Source organism: Marmota monax, unplaced genomic scaffold (genome assembly GCF_021218885.2).
Source record: "Marmota monax isolate L192 unplaced genomic scaffold, Marmota_monax_Labrador192_F-V1.1 WCK01_AAM20220418_F8-fsc00024, whole genome shotgun sequence".
Classification (NCBI taxonomy): Eukaryota; Metazoa; Chordata; class Mammalia; order Rodentia; family Sciuridae; genus Marmota; species Marmota monax.
In genome coordinates this window covers 11,596,576-11,619,973 of record NW_026695224.1, presented here as the reverse complement: position 1 = coordinate 11,619,973, position 23,398 = coordinate 11,596,576, and the positions used below count along the sequence as shown (strand labels likewise).

Sequence of the window (23,398 nt, the reverse complement as noted above, 5' to 3'; positions counted from 1 at the left end):
TTTTCTTCTTTCAAGGTTGGTGGTGTAGACCCAAAGCAGTTGGCTGTTTATGAAGAGTTTGCACGCAATGTGCCAGGCTTTTTGCCTACGAATGACCTCAGTCAGCCCACAGGATTTTTAGCTCAACCAATGAAGGTAAATACTTGCCTTGGATTAAGGTGTTTTATACTGTAATTTTGAATTGTTTTTGCCAGTAATTGTGTCACTTTCTTTTTTGGAACTTGAGTTGTAGGTATTTGTATCAGATCAGTATGGAATATAGAATTTTTGTTAAATCTGATTTAACTTTAATGGGTAGCTTAATTAGAGGAATTTGCATGGTAGACTCATGACTTACGTGGACTTGGGAGGGGTTGGAATTTTTACAAAAACAGGTGAAAATATACTGAAAACATTTTCTACTTTAAGCACTTTAGAATAAGTTGCAGGCCTGAGAACTTGTTATCCTGAATCCTTTGATTTATGTGTGTGTGTGTGTGTTTGAGTTGTAGTCTCACTGTGTTACCCAGGCTTGCTTCAAGTCTCAGCCTCCTCCCAAGTAACTAGGATTAAAGGTGCATGCCACTGTGTGCCCAGCTGATTTTGTTTTTTTACAAAACCATTCTCTTGTGTGACCACTATACAAACATTTAAAATCAGGAAATTAACACAAATACTTAATACCTGTCTAATTCTTAAGCCGTATTTAAGATTTAGCAGGTTATCCTAATAATGCGCAGTTAAAAGACCTGTTTTAGAATTGCATGATTCATTTAAAATATTTTCTGCAATTTACTCTTTTTTCTTGACTTTGATACCTTTGAAGATTATAAGCCAGTTAATTTTCTAGAATGGCCTAATTTGGGTTTGTCCAATGTATTCTCATGGCTAGATACTTTGCAGGGGTTAGTGGTTACCAGGGATTGATCCCAGTGGTGCTTAACCACTGAGCCACATTCCTAGCCTGTTTTTTTGTTGTTTTTTTTTAGTTGTTGATAGACCTTTATTTATTTATATGTGGTACTGAGAATTGAACCCAGTGCTTCACACATGCCAGGCAAGTGCGCTACTGCTGAGCCCCAGCCCCAGCCTCCTATCCTGTTTTATAATTTATTTTGAGACAGGGTATCCCTAAGTTACTTAGTGCTTTACTAAATTGCTAAGGCTGGCTTTGAACCTGTGATCCTCTTGACTCAGCCTCCTGAGTTGCTGGGATTATAGGCGTGTGCCACCACGCCCAGCTGGTAATAAATGTGTGTGGTTCTGAGGATCCAGCTTGGGGCCTTACTTGTGCAAGGAAAATGCTGTGCCATTGAGCTATATCTTCATCCATAGGCAGCATTTTTATAGGAATATCCTAGAAGCAATGCAGATACTTTTGTCTTATGCTTTAACAGTTGGTCTAAGTACTATATTTTTCATGATTAGAACTCTCTTTTTTTACCCTGGAGAGGACTTATTAGATGCCACAGTGGTGCTGCCTGTAGTCTTCTTATCGGTGTTCCTTTCTCTGATCACTTCTTTTGTGTTGGTGTCTTTCAGGCTTCATGATCTTTAATACCTCTGCCCTGTGCCTGCCTTGCATTGCCTCACTTAATAGTGTTTAGACTGAATACCTCAGGAAGGGGAAATGGAAGAGGCCCTCTGTGTTTTAAGAGAATAAATATGCTAACAGAACTCTATTATGTACCTGTGTTAATGAAAAACCTTAAAATGTTTTGTTTATTCTCTAAAACAGCAAGCTTGGGCAACAGATGATGTAGCTCAGATTTATGATAAGTGCATTACCGAACTGGAGCAGCACTTACATGCCATTCCACCAACTCTGGCCATGAACCCGCAAGCTCAGGCTCTTCGAAGTCTTTTGGAGGTTGTAGTATTATCTCGAAACTCCCGGGATGCCATAGCTGCTCTTGGATTACTCCAGAAGGTTGGTTCCTTAGCTGTTACTCCTAGAAGCAGCTAGGTTTGTAAACATATAGTGATTTGTCATTGTCTATAAGCTCATAAAGTTATACTTAAGATTTAAGAAAATAATAATAATGTAAATGAAATTCTGTTACATAAATAAATAATTATTCTCAGTATAGAATGACTTCTATAATGTCATGGCATACACTGAGATTTCTTCCCACTCCAGTCAGAATTGCAACAATCAAGAATACAAGTAACAGTAAATGTTGGCAAGGATGTGGGGAAGAGTATATTCTCATACACTGCTAGTGGGACTCATACACTGCTAGTGGGACTGCAAATTGGTATAACCATTCTGGAATGCAGTATGGACATTCCTCTAAAAACTTGGAATGGAACCACCATTTGACCCAGTTATCCCACTCCTTCGTATAGATCCAGAGGAGTTCAGATCAGCATACTGTAGTGACTCAGCCATATCAATATTCATAGGCTCTCAGTTCACTATATGGAACTAACCAAGGTGCCCTTCAACAGATGAATGGATAATGAAAATGTGGTATATATACACAATGGAATATTACTCAGATTATCATGCTAAGTAAAATAAGCCAATCCCCCAAAAACTAAAAGTCGAAAGTTCTCAGATATGTGGATGCTAACCCACAACAAGGGCTAGGGGATAGAGGTTCAGTGGATTAGACAAAGGGGAATGAAGGGAAGGGGGTGGGGGATAGAAATAAGAAAGTAAGTCGAGTGAATCTGACACAACTTTGCTCTGTGTGTGTGTGTGTGTGTGTGTGTGTATGTGTATGTGTATGTATATATACATATGTATATATGTGTATGTGTGTGTGTATATATATGTGAATACACCACAATGAATGTTTACATGTATAAACACAGGACTGGTGTCCTAATTAGAATAAGACATACATCATATTTGTTTTCTGAACTGTCATGTGTAAAAATAAACCAAAAAAATTATGTAGTCATGGCAGGTATTAATGGTAAAGAAGTTGTTTTGATTTTTCCTTAAGTAGTATTTTCTGCAATTATTTTTATTTAAAAATATCTTTAAAATTGATCCAAATATTTTGGTAGTAGGTCAAGATAGATTGGGGGCCCTGGGGTTTGTAGGTGCTGCAGTTGCTGTTGCAGAGACTTTTATGACAGTGAAGAACTACAGAATAAATTTGAACTACATAGAACTTAGAAAGGAGGTAACAGTCTTAAGGTTTTAGAAGGTCTTTTCCTGGTTCACATTGAGGTTTGATTTTGAGTTTTCATAACTGGGCTCACTACTGTGTTTCCGTGGTTCTGAACACTTTCTTTGCTCATAGGCTGTAGAGGGATTATTAGATGCCACAAGCGGTGCTGATGCTGACCTTCTGCTGCGCTATAGGGAATGCCACCTCTTGGTACTAAAAGCTCTACAGGATGGTAGGGCTTATGGATCTCCGTGGTGCAACAAACAGATCACAAGGTTAGTAGCCATTTATTTAAGTAGTAATTATTGGAGTGATTGAACCCAGGGGCATTTAACCACTAAACTACGTCCCAACCCCTTTTACTTTTTTTTTTTTTTTTTTTGAGACAGGGTCTCACTAGTTGCTCAGGGCCTTGCTAAATTGTAGAGGCTGATCTTATACTTGGAGATCCTCTTGTCTGAGCCTCCCAGGCTGCTGGGATTACAGGCGTGCCACCAAGCCCAACTGAAGTGAATTTTAATATGCATGGTCTTGTTTTCGTCTAGAAGTTTCCCTTTTTTTCTTGAAAATAAGGGAAATATTTGCATTTCCAAATTCTAAGAAGTGAGAATTGGTGAATGGTTCTTTTTTCCCCAAGTAATCTCAACCTTTTGCCCACAATAGAAAGCCTTTACCTTGTTTTGGGACATAAAATTGTAGGTCATTTGTTTCAATGATTTCACAGCAGTAATATTCGTAGGTAAATATTTTAATGGAATCTCATTTCCTAACATTTAAAGCAAAGCCTGGGCTATCTTAACATGGCCTCAAAGCATTAAGTTGTTCTACTTATATTTGTTTATGTGTGTGTGTGTGTTCTGTTTGTTTTTTGTTTGGTGCATGCTGAGAATCCATTGTACCCCTTAGCTATACCCCCCAAATCACTGGCTGATTTTAAACTTAGGTACTTAGTTTTGCAGTTGACTCTAAATTGAAGTCATCTTTAATTTGGGAAATTTGCATTGAGTAAAATGAACTTTTTGTTTACCTGATACAATATGATTAAGCTCATATGAATGAAATCCTAACTTTTCTTAGGTGCCTAATTGAATGTCGAGATGAATACAAATATAACGTGGAGGCTGTGGAGTTGCTAATTCGCAATCATTTAGTTAACATGCAGCAGTATGATCTTCACCTAGCTCAGGTATGGGAGGAATTTATTTGAGCCAACAAAAGGACTCGGACTATTTTTACCCCCAAGTGTCATCTCTTTTAAATTGCATTTTCTCTGTTGTCAGTCAATGGAGAATGGTTTAAACTACATGGCCGTGGCATTTGCTATGCAATTGGTAAAAATCCTTCTGGTGGATGAAAGGAGTGTTTCCCATGTTACTGAGGCAGATCTGTTCCATACCATCGAAACCCTCATGAGGATCAATGCTCATTCCAGAGGCAACGCTCCAGAAGGGTGAGAATGAAATGCTTTGGGTTCCCTGTGCATTCAGCAGTCTCCTAAGAAAGCTTTAGAAAGGAATGTGCAGACTTACTAAAACTACTGTTTAATAACTGCTTTCTACTTAGAAACACAGTGAGAGTGATTGTCACAAGTATGGAAGCTTAATTAACTGCCAGACCTTCCTGGTATAGAGCAGTACACATAAGAACTGAGTTGGTATCAGAGCTGTGGTTAATACCTGACCTTAAAAGCTGTGAGTTTTTTTGTTTGTTTGTTTTTTAAAGCCCAGTGAACTTAACAGAGATGAAGCATGGCACGTAACAGGCAAACAGCAAACATTGAAGTGTTTGTTGACTCTGAATATCAACTCTATTTCAGTGGGCAGGGTTTTTGGTGAAGATAATAGCTTAAGTCTTACCATTTGTATAAGTAGAGAAGAAGAGACCAAAGATAGTTATATTTAAGTATAGAAATGCTCAAGTGAAGTGATCATTCCTTTGTGGTTTCTGTTAAATAATCAAATTGTCCAAATGTGTCTGTGTGAAATCACAATCTTGAATAGATCGATTTTTTTCCACTCTGGATTTATTGTATTAGATTGCCCCAGCTGATGGAAGTAGTGCGATCCAACTATGAAGCCATGATTGATCGTGCTCATGGAGGCCCTAACTTTATGATGCATTCTGGGATCTCTCAAGCTTCAGAGTATGATGATCCTCCAGGCCTGAGGGAGAAGGCAGAGTATCTTCTGAGGGAATGGGTGAATCTCTACCATTCAGCAGCTGCTGGCCGTGACAGTACCAAAGCTTTCTCTGCGTTTGTTGGACAGGTAGAGCTTTTGGAAAGAAAGGTGCTTTTTATTCAACATAAGTAGGATGTGATAACCTCCAGTAGTAAAGCTCAGTTATTATATACCTGTGGCTAGACAGTTATCTCCATACTCGTGTAAACCAAAAATGTCACCACCATCATGCTTTATGCTTTACAAAATAGCCTTTGTGTTTACTAATTGATCACAGCAGTAAAGTGAGCATCCCCACACCACCCCCATTTAGTCCTATTTATCTCATTCTGGCTATGATGTACAGTGGGGTCAGATAATAACAAAGCTGCCAAATATAACTTAACTAGTTTGATAATCCAGCAGTGATGGATTATAGGCTACTAAGTAATTGAAACTCTTTTATCTCATGTATAAAAAATAAGGTAAAATAATTATTTAAGTGATATAGTATTTTTTATTTTTAAAGTTAAAGTAGGTTATCTCCCTAAACATGTTCTTTTGGAAAATAGTTTTAGTATTTCCATTCATAAATTGGTGCAAATTGGAATTTTAGTGTTAGAAACCAAGCCAAAAACTAGCCCACAACCAAGGTTTAACAGGAATTTTTGTGGATAGGATGAAATAAAGTATGGAACATAGTATCATTTAGTTTCTGTTTTTTATTATCACTGGCTGCTTAGCAAATGTAAGAGATTAAGAGCACTAATAGTCAGTGTGTTCTGATTTTAATATAACTTGGCAAGAGTGGCACTTTACTGGCCTTAGAATTACGTTAGTGGAATTAATGTTATTCAGGGTAAACTGTCTGCTTATTTCTCCAAATTTTTAAACTGAAAACAGAACTTGGATAAGTTGCCAGAGAAAGATTACTAATTAGTTCCGTTTTTAAGTAAATGATATTTCAAAGTAGAAGAGTTGATTTTAAACGTACAAGTTGGGTTTTCTTTTCAACATGAATGTTTCCTAGTAAAATACACCAGGCAGATTTATCTCCTAAAAGAATCCAGGGAATTACAAAACATACCCTACTGAAAAGATGTTACTGCATGTGTGTAGTTTGATTTTTATTTTTATTTGGATGGAGAAAAGAATTGAATTAGCTGGTTTTTTATGATCATTGCTATTTCATGGGGATGGATATGGCACCTATCTCAGTTCTTTCTGCTGGCTTATTACTCTCTCTGTTTCTCTTGGAATAAAAGATAATGTATCATACTTTTCTGTTCAGTTTTGCACCCTTTTGAGAATTCTTGTTTCCCTTTTTGTGCTTCCTCTTTACTTTTTCAGATTTCACTGTAGATATTAAAGGCCCTTTGTCTTTACTAGGGCACATTATTATCATATTCCTACCAATTCAGCTGTCTTATTTCTTTTGAAGGGACAGTTAAATTGTTTTAAAATTTCCAAGATAACCTCGAAGCTTTCCCTCTGGGCTTGGTTTCTTTATTAAGTGAGTACTGGCCTCCTTCCTCTACCTTTAAATGGGCATTTCCCTGTGGTGGTGGTGATGTGCCCCTACCCCCAAATAACACATTTTCAACTTCATTTACAGATATCTGTCATGAAATTTATAGTTTTTCCTATCTTTTATTTTTCCCTTTTTAAAAAATTGATTTTATTTTTTTAAATACATGACAGTGGAATGTATTACAATTCTTATTACACATAGAGCACAATTTTTCATATCTCTGTTTGTATATAAAGTAGGTTGACACCCAATTCGTGTCTTCATACATGTACTTTGGATAATGATCTTCATCACATTCCACCATCCTTACTAATCCCCTGCCTCCTCCCTTTCCCTTCCTATCTTATAAATAGGCTTTCCTTTTCTCCTTTAATGTAACAATTTGTTACATTTAAGTAGCTAGACATGATCTGAGTTTTTTCATTACATACATACTTTATATAAATCAGTGATTTGGGGGGTTACCTAGATGGAGTTTTGGAAGCTTTGTTATTGGGTAAGTCAGTAATTACTGACAATTATCTTTAATTCTATGAGAAGCAAAAATATATGTAATTTATTTTCCTCCTGGGAGAAAGATGAATTGTCCAGAACCGTTTATTATGACCTCAGGAGTTACTACTGAAAGTTTATTTTGTTTACATAGTTAATTTTACAAATTATTTGGTGATACCCTCATATTCAAAATAGCCATAATATTATCTCTTATTCAATTTCCATCTTTTCATCCATGAAACTTAAAAATCAGAGGAATTCTGTCATGATTTCTTAATGAGAAGACATTCTCATGGCAGCTTTTCTTTTTCTTTTTTTTTTTTTTAAGTAAGAATTAGAAATGTGATAATAGAACGAATTAGTATTTCTTACTCATGAAAATTAAGGTGTATAAAGTTTCTGTGTATTGTCTCATTGTGTCTGTTTTTGTTCCCATAATATAGATGCACCAGCAAGGAATACTGAAGACTGATGACCTCATAACAAGGTTCTTTCGTCTATGCACTGAAATGTGTGTTGAAATCAGTTACCGTGCTCAAGCTGAGCAGCAGCACAATCCTGCTGCTAATCCCACCATGATCCGAGCCAAGTGCTATCACAACCTGGATGCCTTTGTCCGACTCATTGCACTACTAGTGAAACACTCAGGGGAGGCCACCAATACTGTCACAAAGATTAATCTGCTAAACAAGGTCTAAAGTTTTTTTATATTCATAGTCTATATCAGTGTTTCTGTGATAAGCCCTCCCCAAAATATTTTGTAACAGTTCTTTTCTGACCTGAAATTAAATTCAGAGATAACGTGAACATACCCAACAAATTATAGAAGATATAGTTCTTACCTGAAATTTTAAATATATATTTCAGTATGTTAATGCTTTGTTAATGATTATAGTAGAAGATATTTTGGTAGTATTAGATTTAGATTTGCCCTGTGCACAATGTCATTGGGAATTAATTGATAGCTAGAAACATGTATGGCTAACAGATGGGCAATTCCAATACTAAGGAAAACATTTAGTCCTTGACCTGATATATAGAGAGGGATTTTTGGAAATTCGATTATTAAAGTAGTGTAAAAATATATGTGAGCTGGGTGCAATCGCATATGTCTATAATCCCAGGCAGGAGGATTGAGAATTCAATGCCAGCCTCAGCAATTGGCATTTAGAGACCCTGTCTCTAAATAGAATACTTAAAAAGGGGTGGGGATGTGGCTTAGTGGTTAAATGCCCCTGGGTTCAATCCCCAGGACTACACACACCACCAAATAGTGGTGAAAGTGTACTTAAGCTTTTGGTCTTAAGGAAATAACAGGTGGGTTCTTCATGTCCTTCACTGTTTAATGAGCAAATCGAGCAGCATTCAAAGTTTTGTGAAACACCTCTGCAGCCTATGCAACAGCTCTACTGACAACTACTAAATGCCAGTAGGGTGTACACCTATTTGCTAATTTGTCAACTTCAGATCAGACCAGAAGAATTAGATTATTGATTAGGATGACATGGTAAAATGTGAGGGGCCATCCTGATTTTTAGAACTCTTAGAAGAACCAGTGGGCATTTGTGGAGAATCTCCAGGTCTGATCCAAGGATATTGAAATTCAAAGAAAACACATAGAACACTGCAGGCCAAGTCAAACTAATGTATATCCCCTTCAGTTGCCAGGATATAGTTTTGTATTTATATAGTTTGTATCCTCTCCTTTAACATACTTCTTATAAACACAGAGCAAAAGCACCATAACTTACAAGTGATAAGTGAATTGAAATGAATTATGTGTACAACTTAAAAGTTATATTCTGTGTATTGTACATAGGTCCTTGGTATAGTAGTGGGAGTTCTCCTACAGGATCATGATGTTCGGCAAAGTGAATTTCAGCAGCTTCCTTACCATCGAATTTTTATCATGCTGCTCTTAGAACTCAATGCACCTGAACATGTGTTGGAAACCATTAATTTCCAGACACTCACAGCTTTCTGGTGAGTATTGTTGGGTTTATTAGAGACTTAGGTTCTGCTGGTTTGAGTGTAGTAAAATCATAGGAGTAGAAGGAACTTCATGTGTTTTGAGGCATGTGGATTGTTTTGATTTGTAAATCAACATGCACTTTTAAGTATTCATGTAGTTTTTGCTGTATTTCAATTTGGGCTTCTAACTAAAGAGTTTTTGTTTTGTTTTGTGTTTTTCTCCCTTTCTTTCAGCAATACATTCCACATCTTGAGGCCTACCAAAGCTCCTGGCTTTGTATATGCCTGGCTTGAACTGATCTCCCATCGGATATTTATTGCAAGAATGCTGGCACATACGCCACAGCAGAAGGTGTGGCTGCAGTTTATCTCCTCCAGATGAAGACTGTAACTACCCGGGGCTTATATATTAGTACTGCTTATAGATTGCTATTAGTTATTTAGTAGTCATTGTACTTCTTCCAAGCTTATTTGAGAGAATTATTTATTCTATATAATGTAGAGTCAATGTTGTAAAAACGGGCTTCATGAGTACTTGACTATCTCTTCCTGAAAGCTATTCCTTGGTTATTCAGTGTTACTTTTCCTTCCAACTTTGTTGTGGACCACTTGTGGTAAGGCTTTTGTTGTAATGTATTGTTGCTTCATACATAGCAATGATTCTAAAACATGATTGTGAGAGTTGGATTTTGGTTTTGTTTCTAAAATTGAAATCCCTCAATAGCTAGATAAAAATCTCTAGGTAACAGGACTCTGGAGCTTGCTAGTTTCATGTTTGTATTCTTAAATGCTGAAAACTCTCATAATTAAGATTAAAGAGTATGGTAGTCCATGTTGTTGTCCCACCCCAACCCCAACCCTGCATGTGCATGCTTAAGATTAAGGACCATGGTGCTAAATTCCCCACTGCCTCCATACTGTGTATTGAATTCAGGGCCTGCTAGGCGAGTGATCTATCAATGAGCTACACTCTCCACCCTAGTTTGCTTTATTTAAAGGACTAATACCAACTTCTGTTATAGGGTTTCTTAGTCTAATTGGGAATATGTACCACAGCTAATAAAAGAAGTATTTTTCTTATCTTGCAATAAAATGTCAAATGAGTACTATAGAAAGTACCTTTGTTTGCCCTGTCAGACCAGAAAAAAATGTGACTACTGTGTGCTAGAGTGAACTTGGCCAAAACAGGTGAAGGATAAATGAACTTGTTTTTATTTGGAGAAGGGCATTCCAGGAGGAGGGAACACAGAATATTGAAAGAAAGTATACAAAAATGAACCTGAATGGTAGAATTTTTGCTGAAAGAAAATTCATGTTGTAAATTAATGGGAGTAGAAATGGAAATAGTTAACCCAGGACTTAATTAAAAGAAGGACTTAAGAAAACAGATCTCTAGCTATCAGTTTCTCCGGGTTTTTCTTTTGTGTGTGTAGTGCTGTGGATTGAACCCAGGGCCTTATGCATGTGAGGAAAGCATTCTACCAACTGAGCTATATCCCAGCCCCAGTTTCTCAGTTTTATATCTGAAATTTCCTCGAGATCTCTCCTCTTTTTCCCTTTTTAATTTTCTTAGGCATGAGGAGAAATAATGTCCTGAAACCTATGGAACCAGTTTGTTCCAAATACCATTTCCCACTACTTTAATAGTCACTTAGGCTTTTCTAATGGCAATCAGTCTGGGAGAAGAACTCACTAGTATGCCCTATTTATGTTAGTATGAAGAAGAAAAATCACAGTGTAGCTGCTTGGGCATTTTTTTTAGTGGCTGAACAACATCTTGAGTATAATTATGACTTATATACATTTCTTTCTTTCAGGGATGGCCCATGTATGCACAGCTACTTATTGATTTATTCAAATATTTAGCGCCTTTCCTTAGAAATGTGGAACTCACCAAACCCATGCAGATTCTCTACAAGGTAATTTGGATTTTTAAGATAATTTTCAGAACTAAAAAACACTTTAACCTAGAAATACAAAGTATAATGTACATTCAGAAAAGTACTAAAATCCAGTGTACTTATATAAATGAATTCCTAGATCCTAGGGTATTCGAATGTTCAACTTCATTAGATACTCTTTGAAATTCAAGTATTAGTTTGTACTTTTCAGCAATAGATCAATTACTCTTTATCCACATCTCGTCATATCTGATATATATATATGTGTGTGTGTTTGTACAAGCCATTTAGCCATGCAGTAGAATTTCATTGTTTTAATTTGCATTTTCTTAATGATTTTTAAACGAGATTTTCATGTGTAGGTCAGCCTCTTTGTGATGATCCTCTTTTAATATTTTATTCCTGTTTTGTTGATATTGTTGGGGTTTTTTTATTTTTATTAACTTTTAATTTCTTTCTGGGTTTTGTTTTTTGATGGTGCTGGGGATTAAACCCAGGGACCCCAAACCCTGCTTTTAAAAGCATATCTTAGTCTAACTGGGACTAAATCACAGTTAATAAGTCTCTCTCATCTTGCATTTAAATGACAGTTGAATTCTGTAGAAACTACCTTTGTTTGAACCCTGTTTGTGATGATCCTCTTTAAATATTTTGCTTATGTTTGTATTGGATTGTTTTGTATTTTTCTTATATATTTTTCCTGTTATTTTCTGGTGTTTTTGGTTTACCGCAATTCTGGGGATCAAATCCAGGGCCTTGTGCATACTAAGCAAGTGTTCTACCACTGAGTAATGCTCCCAGCCCCTTATTTTATTTCTTAAATAAAAATTCTTCATGTATTGTGGATATAAACCTTTTGCTGGTATATGTTCAAATATTTCCCACTCTTAGGATTGTCTTCACTCCCTTAGAGGAAGATATTATTGGAAGAAGCTTTAAATTTACTCTAGTCAAAGCTAACCAGTTTTCTAAACTAAATACAACCTTTTGTGTTGTATAAGAAATCTTTGCGCTTTGCCTGTCCTAAGTTCTGTGTACCATTTGTGTATTCAAATTTTCAAGTTCCTTAGCATACATTTATTTAATATTCTCAAACTGTTTTTTATGTCTTTAAGATCTGTAGTAGTTATTCTTTTTAATTTCCTGATAGTATGATTTTGGGGTTTTCTCCGGTCTTGGTAGGATTTATCATTAACCCTTTAAAAGAACTTATGGTTTTATTTATTTTCATACCCCTTTTCAGTACTTCAAAAATTTTTAAAAACAGTATATTCTAGGTTCTTTGGTTTTGGTTAGTAGTTCTTTTTCTGCCTTCTTAAAATAGATGCTTAACACTATTTTTTAGTTTTATACAGCCTATTGGAATATTTTTAACTAACGCTATAGACTGCTAATGTCTAGTTTTTCATGATTTCTGGATGTGAATATTTTAATAAATGAATTAGTGTTGATTAAAGCCCATAAATTTTTGCATCATTGAAGTATATATACTTTTTTTTTTTTTTTTTACCTTTTTTTACTTGAGATAATTCATAATAGAAGAATTGTTACTTTTTTATTGTGAGTTGTTTTGTTTTGTTTTAATAGGGTACTCTAAGAGTGCTGCTGGTTCTTTTGCATGATTTTCCTGAGTTCCTTTGTGATTACCATTATGGGTTCTGTGATGTGATCCCACCTAATTGTATCCAGTTAAGAAATTTGATTTTGAGTGCCTTCCCAAGAAATATGAGGCTCCCAGACCCTTTCACTCCTAATTTGAAGGTAAAGTTCAAGAAAAAGTTCTTTTCTCTGATAAGAAGTCAATTTCACTCCCTTCTCCCTGATATGTACACATTGTGTTAGATAAGGGGGGAAACTATCATGTTATTGTGCCTGTTGAGTAACATTGCTGCAGCTGAATATTGGTTCACAGTATTTTTCTAGTTGCTATTGAAAAACTCATTTTGATAGTGAATTTAGCCATATTTTCAGAGCCCCAACCTAAAAATGGACTAGATATTTACTGTCAGACTTCCCATATGACAAAGACTTATATTATAAGGACAGACTTTTGTTTGTATTTTACATATTTTGTGGTATGTGCGCGTGTGTTTAAATTGTTGATGTAAAGGAGAAGGAGTCATTTTGAAATGGATACAACCCTGAAATGGATACTAGAAATTTTTATGTATTTTCTACTCCCTTCACCCTGCCCCCATCTAAATTTCTAAAAAATGTGTAATATCTTCTATTCTCTAGGACATTGGGTGGTGAGCAAGGAAACTCCTTCTGGACTCTTAATTTTGAAATCTAAATTTAAGAAAAATTGGTTCATGGTACTAATTAGACCTCTCTACAGTACTATCTTGCTTTATTTTAGAAAGGAAAAACATTTTACAGACTAAGGAAATTCCTATCGTTTTGTATTTTGTATTCTTCTAAGGGAGATGAAGTAATAGAAAGTGACAGTCCCCTCTTCAGAATATTTGTTGTGTGTGTAATTTTAGGAGGAAAAAAAAAAAAAAAGCCCTGTCACTTTCTAGTATAGATACAATTTGTTGTCAGCTCCTGATTGATCTGGTTTTGATTTTTGGCCTTTGTGGCAGGTGGACATGTTGAGTGAAATTAACATTGCACCCCGGATTCTTACCAATTTCACTGGAGTGATGCCACCTCAGTTCAAAAAGGATTTGGATTCCTATCTTAAAACTCGATCACCGGTCACTTTTCTGTCTGATCTGCGCAGCAATCTACAGGTTAACTGGTTTGGCTTAACTCTGCTATGTCTTCCATAGAAAGCATCATTCTGTGTGTCGTCCATTTCAGGAGTTAGTATTTTCAACCTGATTTAAAGGTTTAGAAACATTTTCATAATGCTTAGTTACATATTTTACTGGTTTATTTCATCAGTGAGATAAGGCTATAGCTTTAGATTAGACAACCTGCAGTGGGATTTTTTTGGGTCCACCCTCCCCACAAGAATAGGCCATTTAGCCGTTCCCTATTTGTACTCTCAAGATTTTCCTAAATAAATGAATTCTGGTTCAATTTGGTATATAGAAAGAATGACTTCAATTATCTTTCCAATTCTGCCACACCACGTGACCATAATTTTCTCCCTATCCAAATCTTTTTTTTTTTTCCCCCTTCTTCCTTTGCAGTACTGGCGATGGAGGCCAAGGGCCCTCTACCACCACTGAGCTCCATCCCTACCCAATCCGCCTTTTAGTTGGGATCTGAGTTGCTGAGGCTGGCCTTGAATTTGTGATATTTTTGCCTCAGCTTCCTATGTAGCTAGGATTTTAGGCATTTGTCATCATATCTGCCACTGAGATCTTCATTGTAACTGCATGTTTTGGCTTGATAAACTTTATTTAGAACTGTGCCACAAACATAGTGATGATATTTGTTTGGATTCTCATGTTTTTATTGGAAGAACCATTATTAGGGCAGTTATATATTTGTTAAATGACCTCACTGAATTAAGCAGGGTTCTATTAATTAAATCACAAAGAACACAGAGAGTAGTTTAGCCTTTCTATGGAGGCAAATTTAGAAATATTGGTGCTAGAGTGAGTTCTGTGAGTAAGTTTTCTGTTTTGCTCATTTAAGGTATCCAATGAGCCTGGCAATCGCTACAACCTCCAGCTCATCAACGCACTGGTGCTCTATGTAGGGACTCAGGCTATTGCACATATCCACAACAAGGGCAGCACGCCTTCAATGAGCACCATCACCCACTCGGCACACATGGACATCTTCCAGAACCTGGCTGTGGATTTGGACACTGAGGGTGAGTGAAGCCAGCCAGACCACACAAATTTTCTGGATTTTTTGGTGACAGTCTGATCACAAAATATAAAAATGCTTTAAGCTACAATAAAAGAATATTCTATCAGTATATTTATAGGTATAGCTGGTTATTTCATCTTTCATTGGACATTATCTGTTCAATGTAAAAGACACCAAAAGAAATTATTCAAAATTCTGCCATATTAGTATTTTGGTCTCTGTGATTATTCTAATATGCAAATAACTTAGTAGTCTATTAAAACATTGGCTTATTTTACATTATTAGTCTGCTGTTTCCCAGCATTTATTGGCACCTGTTTGCAGACATACTAAATGTGAGGTATAAAAATTCTAACAGGGGGCTGGGAGTATAGCTCAGTTGGTAGAGTGCTTGTCTTGCAAAGCACAAAGCCCTGGGTTCAATCCACCAAAAAATAAAATAAAATAAACAGGACTTCCCTACCTATTTTGCAGGAAGTTCACAGTACAATTCCTATTACTTTGCATCTTTCCTGGTTGAGCTACATTTCTTTTGGTGCTCTGTATTCATTCTTACAAAGTGGGAACCCCAGTTAGCTGCTAAATAGCTGTTATACAGTCCTACTCATTTTAGCATATTGTACTTTAGAAGTAGTATTACTTTTCACTTTGCTGTGGATTCTTCAGAGACTAAGGAATCTTGAGTATATATATATATACTGCTTGTTTTAGAAGGGATTCAAGAGAGCTTAAAATCCAGATTTGATGAAATTGAATATTATTAACATCCAGACCTTAGCACTAAAAGGAGGACAGCCATTAGGGAAGTGTGCAGGGTGACTATGATAGCTTCATAAACATGAGTGACATCCATATATGATTGCACGAATGCTGTGACTCTACATCATGTACAACCAGAGAATTAAAATGTGCTCTATTTGTGTACAATGAATTGAAATGCATTCTGCTGTCATATATAACTAAGAGAACAATAACAAAAAAACCATGAGTAACATCATGCACAGGCAGACATCCAAACCCAGTTAATACTAATTCCAGTATGGCTTATTAAACTTATCATTCTCAAAGTGTGGTTTTAAAACTTTGAGGGGCATTTTCAAGACTTTCTTAGATGGGCTGTGAAGCATAATAATAAGACAAAATTTTATTGTGGTCTGTCACAGCATATAGGAAAATTTCCACATAGACTGCATGAAATGTGCTACAACTGATTAAATGTATAGACAAAAATGAGAATCCAGTTTTCTTCCATGACGACATTAAAGGGACATGTAAAATGTTAAAACACCTTTTCACTGAATTTTTAGGCTAATTTTTTTTAATGTTATTTACATTAACTAAGTGGATTTTATAAAAAGTATTCAGCTGGGTGTGGTGGCATATACCTATAATTCTACCAACTCTGGAGGCTATGTCAAGAGGATCATAAGTTTAGTGTTAGCCTAGCAATATACAGAGACCCTGTCTCAACAAGTCTGGAGATACCAGTTCAGATGTAGAATACTCCTGGGTTCAGTCTCTAGCCCAGCACCACCTACCCCAGTTTAAAAACAAAACAAACAAACAAAAAAACCCTTTAAATTTCTAATGTTGGAACTATCACAGTAAAAACCCACAAAGAGAAACTCTCAGGGAGACTGAAAGCCTCTCTAAGGAGCCCAAATCTTATTTTTCCTTCCTATGTTGGCCTTTTAGAGCAAGTCCTCATTAATTTCTTTAATTTCTAGGTCGGTATCTCTTCTTGAATGCAATTGCAAATCAGCTGCGGTACCCAAATAGCCACACTCACTACTTCAGCTGCACCATGCTCTACCTTTTTGCAGAGGCCAACACTGAAGCTATCCAGGAACAGATCACAAGGTAAAAAAAAAGTCATTTTCAAATTGTTCAAAATTGGCTCCTTTCTCTTCATTTAGAATTCTTAAGAGTTCTTTTCTTTTCACTCAAGTGTTTGGATATTTTTCACATGTCTAAATACCATGTTAAGTATGGGATAACTTTTTGTTTAAAGGGCACATTTTTATTGAGAGGCAGGAATTTCTTTGAGGTAGTGGTAGGAGTGGCAGCAGTATTTTTGACAAGAGTTCTGAATTAGTACAGGCCTAATAAGTACCTCACCAAAAATCCTGATTTTTTTTTTCTTTTTAATTACTTCTGGGTGGAAAGGAAGGTCTTAAGCAGGAGAAATAAAAGGATATTTTACTAACATACAAGTCTGTTTCAGATTGCTTGGGTTATACGTAGGATTAGAGATTGGGAAATACGTAGATTCTGGTGATATATATATACTTTAAAAACTTGTCGATTCACTTAATAATACTAATACTTGTGCTAAGTATGGTTTCTTGGATTTATATTCCAAAACTTGATTTTATTATTGGATGCTTAGATGATAGTGTGCCCTTTTGTGATTGTATATGAATCTGCAATAAAGTCTTGTTCTTAATCTTCATTCTCTTAGGACAAATTTAGAATTACAGTTGGTAGGTCAAAAGACATGACTATTTAAGTAAATACTTTACACATGCACTAGTGTTAGAATTTTTTCCACAGCTCTCATTGGATGTTCATTTTTGGAGGGCTGTGAATTTTATGGGCTTTCCGCCTTTCATCCTATTCTGATCATCTTTCAGATAGGAACCATTATTACTTTTAGAGCTCAGGGACAGGATTCAAATCCCCAGGTATACTAATTAGTTACTGCATGCTTTACTATGCTGTGTAGGTAGGTAGATTAATTAATCTGTTTTGTTTTTTAATCTAGCTTTCTATTTTTATTATTTACATTAGTTATAGATGGGCACAATACCTTTATTATTTATTTATTTTTACGTGGTGCTGAGGATCGAACCCAGGGCCTCACATGTGGGAGGAAGATAAAATTTGATTTCATGGGGAAAAAAAGTTATGAAATAAGGTAATAGGCATGATCATACTTTTGTATGTATTCTCTGTGCTTTAACCAACCCTTTCTTCCTTTCTCCAGGGTTCTGTTGGAACGGTTGATTGTAAATAGGCCACATCCTTGGGGTCTTCTTATTACCTTCATTGAACTAATTAAAAATCCAGCGTTTAAGTTCTGGAACCACGAATTTGTACACTGTGCCCCAGAAATTGAAAAGTGAGTTAAAAGTAATTTTTAATTAACTAGCAGTGGAACAGGACAGATTTCGTTTATTCTCTCTAGCTTGGGTCTGTGATTAAGAAGGCAGTGGCAGCTAAAGCACTAGGTATTATTAGGCCTAAACTTTCCTCTCAAGTAAACTTGTTATTGTCTCCATTCTTCAGGTTATTCCAGTCGGTTGCACAGTGCTGCATGGGACAGAAGCAGGCTCAGCAAGTAATGGAAGGGACAGGTGCCAGTTAGATGAACTGTATCTCTGTTGTGTCAGCCTCATGGTCCCACTGCACCAAGTCCATAAACTGAAGAAGCCTCTCAGTTCCTCCTGACTTTTCCAGCCCTTTGGTTCTCAGGCGCCTGCCCCAACTACTGTTGGGATCAGCCTCCTGTCTATATGGGCACGTTCCAAAGTTTAAATGCATTTTTTGACTCTTGGCCAAAATTTAGAAGATGCTGTGAATATCATTTTGAACTTGTGTAAATATATGAAAGAGAAAACTTTTGTCTGGAACTTTTTGAGTTTGTGCAAAATGTGTTCAAGGCAAGTACATAAACTGGATCCTTCAATAGGCAGCTAATGCCAATAACTTGCCAAAGGGCATAGTTCCATGTCTTTGGACACTCTACTATTCCAAAGAATAGTTAAAAAGCCAGTTTAAATATTATGTATTTTTGTTAACATGAATAGGAGACCTTAAAAAAAAAATGACTAAAAGATATGGATGTGATAGAATTGATATGCCAGGGCTCACAATTGACGAGTTGTTTAGCTTTGGGAAAAAGCATGCCAAAGGGAAAGCAAGTCCTGCTTGAGAACATGCACCTGAGTGAGGCCAGCTCATGTTCTTATGAAGGGAAGCTAGCCCAGGCCTAAAGCTCCTATGTCTGTCTTCTCCTGATACTGGCAAACTCTGGAAAAAGGAACTGAACCTTACCAAATTGCCCTTCATAGTCATTTTACTTAGGAATGACTGCATCTTAACAAAAATCTTAAGGACCATGCAGTCCCCTTTTTATAAGGATCTTAAATGTTTTGTGAATATATTGGCCCATGAGTTCTATTTTGTAGACTTCCTAGTTCCTGAGCTCTAGCTCCCCTACTTCTGGACTGAAGTTAAACATTAAAACTCATGACATTCATGTTAGTCCCCTGTGCCTTTCTCAGTAGCAGCAGCTGCTAGGGTTGGTGAGAAGGAAAGTGGACAGCCTAGCCTTGAATAGCCAAGAGCCATTGGGAAACATCTTTTGGGGCACTCGGGGGTGCGGGTGGGGCAGTATTGGAGATGGAACCCAGGAAACTTCTTCTTCCTGAATGACAGCACTTTCCCAAGAAATTGTTTAGTGCTTGTTGTTTCAACAGGAGAAAACTGTTGGAACAGGTTTCTGTGATCAAATTGAATTATGGATGAGTCGGTATGTAAAACAATCTCAATTATAATTACCCTACCTTTAATTTTGACCCTTTTTTTCCTCCCTACCCATAAAACAACAGAGGTCTAGGGGACTGTCCTTGGTATCTTCAGGTTTATCCATTGGAAGGCATGCCATCCAGAGTAAACTCAGACAACTGAAAGTGCAAGTAAAGCCAATTTCAGTGATATTACTTACTAAAGTGACTTCCTCACCACAGACCCAGATTTGAATCTGGTCTTCCTCTAAAGTCCATGTTACTAAGTGCTATGAATATCATCTTTCTCCTGGCTTTTGTTAAAGTGGCTATAAAATGTGCTGTTCTTAATTATTAGCAGTAATTCCCAAGTCTGTTGATTCCAACCCTAAAGTGTGTCACCTTCAAGAGTTTAGAGTAGCACCTTTGCTTCTTTTCCATTTGGTATTTAATAAATGCAGAAGATCCAAACCTTCCCCTTCTTGAGCAACAAAGTGTCAGTTTAGACTAAGAAGTTAAATAATCTGCTAACTTGTCAGTTCCAATAACTGATGTAAGATCATCTTCTGACCATACCTAACCTGTAAGGCCTGCTTTTCCCTCCAGCTGAGTTTTGCATAGGCCTCCTTATTACTGAGTACATCCTCCTCAGTTTTTAAATCTGTGGCATAGGTCTGCAGAGTCAAAAGAACACTGTCTCGTAGAAGCTGTCTCCATGATGCTTTGAGCTTGGGGATATTTGTGACTGTTAGTCTGTCCTCTTCCCATTCATCTTCTCCCCATCCATCTCGGTCTTTAAACTCTCTGAACTCCTCAGCAGGCATGCACAGGACCTGAAAACAATCATGGGTCCAGGTCATTTAAGTACTTGCTCGTTAATCACCGTTACACAAGACAATTCTCAGCCCTTTACCTTGAGTGTGGCGGCCAGTTCCTCTTCAGTTAGCACCTCCTCACGACCAATCACAAATGCACCCTCTTCCCCTACCATCTCCAGTTTGCATAAGAAATCCCAGCGCTCATATAGTTGGAGCCTTTCAGCTTCACCTTTTGTTCCTGTAGATGAAGTAACAGGGCCAGTCTTGGTATACCCAGGAGCTTATTTTCAATAAGTCAACCACTATTTAGCAAAGCTATTATAACCTAAGCTGCATGGGTACAGACACAGCTGTGGTTGTCAAAAGACAAGTTAATGAGACAACTCACCCCGTACTGCAGCTTCACGGACAGTCACCATTTGAATGTCTGCTGTGTCATCCGTGTTGTCAGGATATGGTTCAACAAAACCGTACATGTGAATAAGTTGCCAATTAGCCATTTGTCCATAAGTGTTGAAAATCTCCTGGCCTTTAGGAATGGGCTGGGTAGCCACCATCCGAAGATAATCCTGGGATGAAAGGGAGAAGCTGGAGCCATGCCTTTCTGAGGCCAACCCCGCAAAGATCACACTCCTCTTAGGAAAGCCTCCGGCAGGTATACTCAGCCAGGGAACTGAGCTGTATCTACCCCCATTCTGCTTTTAGTTCCTGTCACACCCTATACTATAGATTGAAAGGGATAAGGCCTAACTTTAAAAAGACCACAACCTGTGATATTAGGTAAATTTTGTTCGTTCATCTTCTGCACTGAAAAAGTTAGCTTTTAAAAATGAACTATTAGTATGAAGATGTGAAAAAAAAATGAACTATTAAACCCAGATCAATATATTAAAAGACAAGTGAAACTATTAATAGCAACATTCACTGATTTAATCAGTGAATGTTTGTCAAATATTCCTATAGAATAGAACTGACCCAAAATGGGGTCATCTTAGACTTGGGCTTATGAACATTCGCACCTCTCCTCCTGAAAACTACTGAGACCATAGCCATTCCAGGCTGCTGTCCCCAGAGCTAACTGAGTCTTGACTGACTGACATGGCCAGAGCAGCCAGTGGAGAAGGAAACATGGCTATGAATACCACCCAGCATGGGCACCAAGTAAATGGTGGTAATAACGATTTATGTGAGGATTTCTTTTTCTTTTTTTTTTTTTTTTTTTTTTGATACCAGGGATTGAACCCCAGGGGTGTGAGCCACATTCCAAACCCTTTTAATGTTTTTTTTTTTTTTTTTTTTTTGAGATAGGGTCTCACTGAGTTGCTTGCAATCCTCTTGCCTTAGCCTACCGGCCACCACACCCAGCTTATCAGGATTTCTTGAGGGCTTTAAAATGTTTTGTGTACAAATGACTTTACTGCTTTATGCATACCACAATTACACAGAATTTCATATTTCACCCACTCATATTTAGTATGAATAGGAAAACTGAACCCCAGGACACTAGTTTGAATCAGATGCTCAGTCAATGCACATAACAGAAACTAGGCGGGATCCACTCACTGCAGAGTATTCTAGATTGGCATTGTGATTGGCTAAGTGGTTTAGTATGTCTGCAGCAGGCACCATCAAAGGGGAATTCGGCTCCTTTTCATCTTCCTCTTCCTCCAGTGGTTCTTGAAAGCTGCCACAGAGAGAACTTGGCTAAGGCCCAGGTTTGGGTGGGAGACTATGAGTGGAGCTCACTGTCTTCTTCCTCCACCACCCTTATCCCTCAATGGTGTTGGGTCCGCCAAGATTTTACTCGCTGACCTGTAGGCCATCACAAGGGCCACTAGCTGGTGGTAGAGTTCCAGGGAGCGAACACTGGGGCCAAAGAGATCCGGATGGGCTTCCATGAAGGGAAGCACGATGGAATAGAACTCGCTGCGAATGTTGGCCAAATCCTTATCCACTGCCTCCGGGACACCTGTGCCTTGCAGCAGGCGCTGGCGCTCCTCTTCTGGCCTGCAGATACACCCCAGAGCAGCTCCCTTCACACCCTATCATGACCAGTGCGTGGGAGCCTGGTCCCCACCCAGGGCAGGGTGGCTGGAGCAATTAGTGAAATGGGAGCTCCAAACCCCTCCCACTGAGCTCACCAAAACATGGGATGCTCCAAGCGGTCCAGCTCGGGCCACAGCGCAAAGTAGGGGCTCCACAGCGAGGCTGGGGCCTGCAGCTCATGGAGCAGCGCCAGCAGCAGTGGCACCCAGCCCGACTGGCTCTGCAACGCGTCTCGCTCTAGGGAAAGCACAGGAGTGAGCGCCCCGGCACGGCTCCAGGGCCTGCCTCGATGACTCCGTCCGCCAGCGTGCCCACCTCGTTCCAGCAAGCCCCGGATCGAGCAGGTGTGTGGCGACAAGAGCGCTGCCCGCGGCACTGCGAATAGCAGCTCCCCGGGCAGCACGCTTTCACGAGTCACCATGCCGTAACCGGCCACAGTGCCCTGCCGGCTCACCGCCACCTGCGAGGGGAGGAGAAACGCCAGTCAGAGCAGTCGGGGACGCGCGCCCCTCCACCCCGCCGCACTTCCACTCACCTTGGGGCTCAGCTCCAGCCCTACCCGCCCGCACCAGCTCAGGAAGCCAGCCACAGGGTCGGAGTCCGGCTCGCCTCCGCCCCCCGGTTGCGCCACCTGAGATAAATGAGCCGAGTGACGAAGCCCCGCCCCAGGGAGCCCGCGGGGATGGCGGCGCGCGCGCGCGGGAGACGCGCTTTGCTTGGGGGAGGGAACGCGGAAGAGGGGAACCGGACCTGCGGCTGGGGGCGCAGTGGCGCGCGCTGGCTGCCTCAGGGCGGGGCAGAGCGATGGGCCGGGTGCCGGCCGCCCGCCACTCACCCGCGGGCGCTTGGTCCGGGTCGCCATGGTCCGACTCGTGGCCCGCGCCACCGCTCCGCGTGCCCGCGCCGGCGCTTCCGGCGCTGCTGGCCCCGCCCCAACAGGACGCCGGCGGGCGGGACGTGCCGGAACCCCGGGGGCCGGGTTTTGGCGTCCGCGCCGAAAAGGAGTGAGGGTTTCCGTTTGTTCCCAGAGCGTCCGTAACTCTGATTTCCAATTGGATTTAGAAGACGCGCAACCCGAGTGCAGGCCTGTCTCC

At 38.8% G+C, this 23,398-nt stretch overlaps 2 protein-coding genes across 11 annotated transcripts in view; one reads left to right on the top strand and one right to left on the bottom strand.

Annotated features, from left to right (window-relative positions):
* Positions 1-18,564, top strand: part of Cnot1 (CCR4-NOT transcription complex subunit 1) — an 81,232-nt gene extending 62,668 nt beyond the window's left edge. For 5 of the 8 annotated variants that reach the window (XM_046434895.2, XM_046434893.2, XM_046434894.2 and 2 more), the window contains 16 exons: positions 16-135; positions 1,718-1,909; positions 3,237-3,379; positions 4,182-4,290; positions 4,385-4,554; positions 5,140-5,392; positions 7,733-7,981; positions 9,109-9,272; positions 9,495-9,612; positions 11,078-11,179; positions 12,749-12,922; positions 13,747-13,896; positions 14,753-14,933; positions 16,660-16,792; positions 17,919-18,053; positions 18,221-18,564. In XM_046434895.2, the coding sequence (XP_046290851.1) occupies positions 16-135; positions 1,718-1,909; positions 3,237-3,379; positions 4,182-4,290; positions 4,385-4,554; positions 5,140-5,392; positions 7,733-7,981; positions 9,109-9,272; positions 9,495-9,612; positions 11,078-11,179; positions 12,749-12,922; positions 13,747-13,896; positions 14,753-14,933; positions 16,660-16,792; positions 17,919-18,053; positions 18,221-18,299 (2,472 nt within the window). In that variant the 3' untranslated portion in view covers positions 18,300-18,564. The remainder of the gene's footprint in view (positions 1-15; positions 136-1,717; positions 1,910-3,236; positions 3,380-4,181; positions 4,291-4,384; positions 4,555-5,139; positions 5,393-7,732; positions 7,982-9,108; positions 9,273-9,494; positions 9,613-11,077; positions 11,180-12,748; positions 12,923-13,746; positions 13,897-14,752; positions 14,934-16,659; positions 16,793-17,918; positions 18,054-18,220) is intronic. The other 3 variants (XM_046434897.2, XM_046434898.2, XM_046434896.2) reach the window with 1 other exon arrangement.
* Positions 18,565-19,485: 921 nt separating this feature from the next.
* On the bottom strand, positions 19,486-23,181 carry Setd6 (SET domain containing 6, protein lysine methyltransferase). 3 transcript variants are annotated; one of them, XM_046434902.2, is made up of 9 exons: positions 23,140-23,181; positions 22,840-22,935; positions 22,620-22,764; positions 22,400-22,541; positions 22,071-22,265; positions 21,822-21,942; positions 20,647-20,827; positions 20,354-20,496; positions 19,486-20,273 (listed from the first exon to the last, which is right to left on the bottom strand). In XM_046434902.2, the coding sequence occupies exons 1-9, from the start codon at positions 23,164-23,166 to the stop codon at positions 19,968-19,970; spliced, it is 1,356 nt and encodes a 451-aa protein (XP_046290858.1). In that variant the 5' UTR covers positions 23,167-23,181; the 3' UTR covers positions 19,486-19,967. The 3 variants fall into 3 exon arrangements, with proteins under 3 accessions (XP_046290858.1, XP_046290856.1, XP_046290857.1); XM_046434900.2 differs by having other exon boundaries at positions 22,840-23,181; XM_046434901.2 differs by having other exon boundaries at positions 21,885-21,942; positions 22,840-23,181.
* Between the last annotated feature and the right edge of the window lie 217 nt (positions 23,182-23,398).

Excerpts from the sequence above, each read along its gene's own strand:
- Setd6 (XM_046434900.2), bottom strand. The coding sequence starts at position 23,166 with ATGGCGACCCGGACCAAGCGCCCGCGGGTGAGTGGCGGGCGGCCGGCA. Across the intron at positions 22,765-22,839 it reads GGCTGGAGCTGAGCCCCAAG|GTGGCGGTGAGCCGGCAGGG; the intron begins GTGAGTGGAAGT and ends CTCCCCTCGCAG. Across the intron at positions 22,542-22,619 it reads CCGGGGCTTGCTGGAACGAG|AGCGAGACGCGTTGCAGAGC; the intron begins GTGGGCACGCTG and ends TGCTTTCCCTAG.